This window comes from Propithecus coquereli, unplaced genomic scaffold (genome assembly GCF_000956105.1).
Source record: "Propithecus coquereli isolate 6110/MARCELLA unplaced genomic scaffold, Pcoq_1.0 Scaffold223, whole genome shotgun sequence".
Taxonomy (NCBI): domain Eukaryota; kingdom Metazoa; phylum Chordata; class Mammalia; order Primates; family Indriidae; genus Propithecus; species Propithecus coquereli.
In genome coordinates, this window is record NW_012147523.1 from 2760895 (window position 1) to 2766894 (window position 6000).

General features: G+C 45.1%; 1 protein-coding gene across 1 annotated transcript in view; it reads right to left on the minus strand.

Annotated features, from left to right (window-relative positions):
- Positions 1 to 3775, minus strand: part of CACNG3 (calcium channel, voltage-dependent, gamma subunit 3) — an 87514-nt gene extending 83739 nt beyond the window's left edge. Inside the window, exon 1 of the mRNA XM_012644953.1 lies at positions 2348 to 3775. Within this exon, the coding sequence (XP_012500407.1) occupies positions 2348 to 2558 (211 nt within the window). The 5' untranslated portion in view covers positions 2559 to 3775. The remainder of the gene's footprint in view (positions 1 to 2347) is intronic.
- Between the last annotated feature and the right edge of the window lie 2225 nt (positions 3776 to 6000).

Below are 6000 nucleotides of genomic sequence, written 5' to 3' on the forward strand. Positions count from 1 at the left end.
TCAGAGGCTCCTGCAAATTCCTTGAACACTTTATGTACTCAGTACATTAAGAAAAATCTTGGCTTCAAATTTTAGCCAGGCCCATCTAGGTGTTGTTTATATGGGTGTACACATAGCAAAAAACTTATGGTGATTCATTATGGTTTGTGCATCTTACTGTATTTAATACCAAAAAAAAAAAGTAAGAAAAATTAGCCAGGCCAAATTGTATGGAGACTGCAACAAATTTACTTATTAGAATTCACCTGCTCAAGGACATGTCTTCAATTCATCCTATTCCTTCTTGATTCAATTTCTCTCTTCTCCCACTAAGCCTACAGAATGCCTGGGTGGGGTTTCAATTCCTTGTACAAACTGTAGGTGTGGGAGATGATATTGGAGAAAAGAGAAACCATCAGTTGAGAAATTCTGAGCAAGGGTTCAGGAATTTTAGGTCTTATTTCTGCTCTGATAGATTTATTTTTTCATAGATCGTAATGGGAAAAGCCAAACTTGGTGTTTAATTGTGCATTCCCAGGTTTAGTTTCCAGAAGCTGAAGAATTGGAAATGACTAAAGCACAGTACACATATATGCCATTTTTGGCTTGGAGGAGCCTCAGATTTTTTATGCCATCTCTAGAACTATGTAGGTATTGCAACATCCACCAAATCATGTTTACAAAAGATAGTTCAGTTCCTTATTGTCAATATAGGAAAGGGAAATATGGAATTTCCCTAAGGTAAATGACTTCACCACGCCCAATCACAAATGATCACAAATATTAGACTTTTGCTAATGTTTAGGAAAGAATTATTCTAGAATTTCTGTCCATTCACTGGATACGGTATAAGCTTTGGATAGTGCTAATTCAAGACAACCTAATCCAAAATAACCATTTCCCAGATTAATAAACTGAGAGTTGGGGAGGGTAAATGTCTTAGTCAAGGTCATACAGATAGTTTGCAGCATTACCAAGGTCTTCTGACTTCACATGATTCTTTTTGCATTTAAAGTATCCCTTTCCTACCTGGGCTTCCCACCAGTTGCAAATTTGTGTTAGAAACAAAATCAATTGTAGTAGTGCCACAGTCAGGAGAGCAGTTGTTCAAAGTGTCAGGACATGGGAAGAAGGCCAGGGGATGATGCAATATTACACTAGCAAGTGATGTCATAGCATGATTTCCTAAGTGATTTACATAAATGCAAGTTCTCAAGAAGCCCTGACAAATGCCAGCCAGTGGGAATGCAGGTGTGGAGAACCAATGGCAAACAGGGGAGGGGAGCATATAGGAAACCCAGATTTCCTTGCCTGTCACTGTGACAAGCTTCACAGATTCCTCAGAAGCCTAAGAAAACTCTCTACTGCCCCTCTAATCCAATGACTTCCCTCAGGCATATAGGCTACAAAGAGCTTTGATTTTCCTCTTTATATTTCTGTTTACTCCCAATGACATCCAAAAATTGTCCAATAATGCTGAGAGTGACTTCTGGTGAAGTGAAAGCAAGTTTAATAATGAGATAGGCTACCCAAAGTCTTGGTATTCTAAAACATTCTGTCTTCTTCATTATAATTCAGAACAAATGCTCTAATTTTTAGAATTAGAAGTGATGATCTGCAATTCTTGGAGAATCAATCTTATGTAAATGTCATGGAAATATATTTGTTGGGTTTGGAAATGATTTAGGAATGAAGACAGGTAGATACCAAATACCAAGACTTCAGATTTGTTTTGATCCAAAATAGTGAGGTATGTATTAATAAGGAAGTTTTCTTAAAGTGTGTGCATGGGGGCGCAGGTGGGAATGGGGGTTTACATATGTTCCCCTAGTACTGGTTGACAATGGAAGTTCATGACAATACCTAGGTAGACCAAACTCAGAAGAAACTGATAAGACTATGCTGAGAAATAAGGAAATAGCTCAGAATGTGCCAGACCACGGCAGGGTCTCTTTCTCTCTCCCTCGCTCCCTTCCTCCTAACTCCCCTTCCTCCTTTCCTCCCTCTCCCCAACCCCCCAAAATGCAATTTAAGCAAAGTTAAAGCCCCTATCTCAAGCCAGAGATCCAAGCAGTTTACAACATGCCTAAGGATTTTGGATCTGAAGACTTTTCTCAACTGCGGAAGCTGCCTCAAGTGGCACAAAGATCTCATCTCATGAAGCTTATACAAAAAACAATCAACATGACCCAGCCCCTTTATCCCACACAGTGTCAGTCTTGCTGGTAACAGAGTCAGGACACCTGCACATTCTCAGCAAAAATTCGAACTGTTCTTCTTTCCTCATCACCGCCTCCATCTCCCCAAACACCCACCAGAATATCAGAAACTGGATTATTCGGAGCCATTGAGAGGAATTTGTAAATACCTTCTAGGCAGCAGGTCCTCCACAGCCCCGAATGGGTCATTACTTCTTCATTCTTCCTGCTGGTTTCATTATCACTTGTAGATTTAGTCCTGCACACACCTCTGGAATATAACCAGTAGTCCGTGCCCACTGCAATGGTCATTAAACTAAAAGCTGCGAAGGCTCCCACAGTGGTGATCAACATCTGGATACCTCTGTCACACATCCTCATAATTCTTCATGGTACTCTGGACGGCTGGGGGTTGGAGGGGGCGATGCAGTGCCAGAGGGGAAAATCACTCTGCAGCTGGGTAACCTAGGACAGGCTCTTCCAAAAATTCAGGTCTCCTTTTGTCAGCATCCACAGGGACTTTGGGAAAGCTGGGATTTCCTGTCTGGAGCTCTCTCCAGTTCCCCGGGTCGCCTATGGCCCTCGGAAGGGTGCAGGCTCCAGGAGGTTGGTCCACATCACTGCTGCCTTCTGAGGGTCCCTGGGTTCCTTTCATTCCTCAGGAGCTTGGTAAGGACGAGAGTCCGTGCAGGGCATGGCTCCGGAGCCTGGAGCTGCCAGCTCGGTTTGAGATGCGCCTGGCTCTTCACAGCCCCGGGAGACTCAAGGCAAAGAAATCCGGAGAGGTCTGTGTGTGTGTGTGTGTGTGTGTGTGTGTGCGTGCGTGCGTGTGTGTGCGTGTGTGTGCGAGCGCGTGTGCTGGGGGTGAGGGCGGATAGCAAAAAATAGCACTGCTGGGAGGCGAGTCGCTGAGAAGAGTGTTCACTGCTTCCCCAGCCTCCCAGGAAAGCTCTCCGCCTGCTCCCCGACACCCCCGCTCAAACTGGAGAAAAGACAGAGTCCTGGGGCGGGGGCCGGGTGGTTTCACGGGAGGGCAAAGGTCCGTGGTGCTGAAGGGACAGCTCCCCGGCTGTTGCCCCGCCTCGGCCGTCCTGCCGCCCGTGCTTTAAGGTCCGTGGTGCTGAAGGGACAGCTCCCTCCTGCGGCTGCACCCCCGCCTTTCTAGCAGCCGGGCTAGAGACCTGGGGTGCTAAAGGGTCTTTCCTCTACCCCACCCTTCCCCTGTCCCTTCCCACGTCAGCCAGCCTGCTGGGCTCTGCCCATACAAGCCCACTCTCCGCGCAAAGTTTCGGGAGCCCGGGGCAGTCAGCACCCCGGCTCCCTGGCGTTGCAGCACGACCCTGGTCCTCCGCTCCGGGAAGGGTTAAGGAAAGGGGACGGGGAAAGAAGCCAGTAGCACGCTCTGGCGCTCTCTCAGCACCCACCCAACACGGCATTCTTCAATGCCCCCCTCCTGCCACGAGCCAGGCAAGTTTGCCTTTTGCTGCTGGCGCCGCTGGAGCCCACTGGGGAGAGAGAAGACCCGAAAGACCGAATCTTCTTAAAGGCACCAGCGGCTCCGGCGACGGCTCTATGGCTCACTTAGGCGGGCAAAAAGTGGTGTCACAGGCACATCTGTGTATAGTCTGTCTCAATTTGGTTCCCCAGAAAACAAACCAATATGTCTACCCTCCTTTCTCTGGAGCTCTGGTTTACACCGGAGACAACCTGCTCGGATCAGACCCGGAACTGTTCGTGTACATATGATCATGTATTCCTAAAAGACGGAAGGAGCTAAATGTATATAGACTCTGTCATATGTATATCAGGGACCTTGGGCGAAGGAGTGTGAGATTTTGGCTTCTGAATACCTTTCTTATATATTTTAACACTTCTACATTTGAATGGGTGATGGATTCAAGGTGGAAGTGTCACTGAAAATGTCAGATTATTTTCAAAGATCCCTGGGATGTTCATTTGTTAACATTCTTGTCTAAGTCCGACCAGAAGGCAGAGGAAGTTAGGTCTGCTTTCCTTGTTAGTCCACAGTGCAAATGGCATTGCACACCTGAAATCTTTCTTCCTTGGAAATGGCCAATGTTGCAAAGGACCAGCATTTAACCAGCTTTTTGTTTCTATGTATTTTAGCATACACGTGGGCACACACTGAGTTGACTAGGGGCAGCCCACAAAATTGCCTTTATTATTTTTTTTCTTGTAGCATAATGGGACTGATACCCAGAGGTTGAGTGTTTAGAATTGAGGCTGCTTGGGTTGTTTCTGCAGTCCCTGAGACGTGTCCACAACAAACTGTCACGTTTGAATGCTATTTAGCTGAACAGAAATATAATGGGAGGTAACCACAGACACACATACTCCCCTGCTGCCATCTCTGGCTGTCTGAGAGCTTCTATCCTAATGACCGACTAGTAGCAATGTTTTGAAGAGTTCTCAAATGCAGCTCACAACTTCGTGGTGACTTTGCTACTTTTATTTTGGTGTTAAGGTTATTTGAAGACTTTATTCTTGTTGTTAGATATACTTGCATGTGCGTGCATAGGCCTGAATATATAGTTATGGTGTAATTGTGTTTGAATGTTTACCTGTGATATGTTCAATTTAGTTATGAATTCTGAATGCCTCTGAATTTGTTGTAGAAGTAAAGTAGGTATGTAAATATATGTTTGTATATGCATACAGTGTTATGCGTCATGCGAATGTGTTTGCTGCAAATGCGTAGGTGTGCATGTGTGTAGGTAGAGTATAGGTTTGAATATATAGATGTGTATCTGTAACATGGAGTTGAAATTGATCTTTCCTGGGAGTGGTTATTAAATTAGTGACAATTTCCTTCCCCATTCTCAGAAATTAAAATAATATGAAATAATAATAATCAGAACAGTCAATTCAGGATCTGTTTGATTCTTCTCTTACTCCAACAGGGATGAGAAAGGTCTTCTCTCAAAGAAGGACTGTGTTGATGGAAGGTCAGTGGGCTTTGGGCTGAGGCAGAGTATGTCCCAATCACTCCATTCACCTACCCACAGTAAAACAATAGCAACCCTCCTTGGCTCTGTAATATAAGTCCAGACAGACAGAGTATAGAGCCCAGGATGCCCAGCAGAAGGGATCAGGTATTCAGGTAATATAGTGAGGACAAGGGTCAGGAACTCAGGTAGATAAGGGTAACAATCATGAGTCAGGAGGTGGACAATTTTTATGAAGGAGAGAAAGGGATACACGTTATAAGAATGGAGTTTTATATTGAGCCTTTGGCTTGATGACGCAGGATTATTCTTTGTAATTCCTGTCCAGAGCCAAACTGATCACAGTGTGGGAAGTCCTGAACCTGCATGTGGAGCAAGTCAGAACACCTGACTGGAGTAGGAGTGTGCAGGCAGGGAATCCATCAGTTAGCTCCTGATAATGCCTCCTCACTTACTAGGGGGTGAGCTCATCTTTCCTTTCATTCAGCTGAACGTGTAGGTGTGTGTACATGGGTGCGTAGAATCTGCTTCTAAGGCTAGATATATTAATAATTGCTCATTTTCACCACTAGAGGGCTCTTTCAACAGATCCCTCAGGGACCCAAGAGATTCAAAGCACTCTCTCTCTTTACAGGGATGGAGCCAGGCTCTTCCTCTGCGTTTGCTGATAACCCTCTCTGATCCTACTTATCTGGCAGCAGATTGGAAGCATTCAGACATCTTGCCACTGATGTCTGATTCTCTTATTAAGACTTTTTCTTCCATTGGGCTGTCAGCTTAGTGGAGTAGCTGGCACACTGTATCTATTTGTGCTTTGTCCTGTTTATCATCTTGTACATCAGCGTTACCTTCACCTC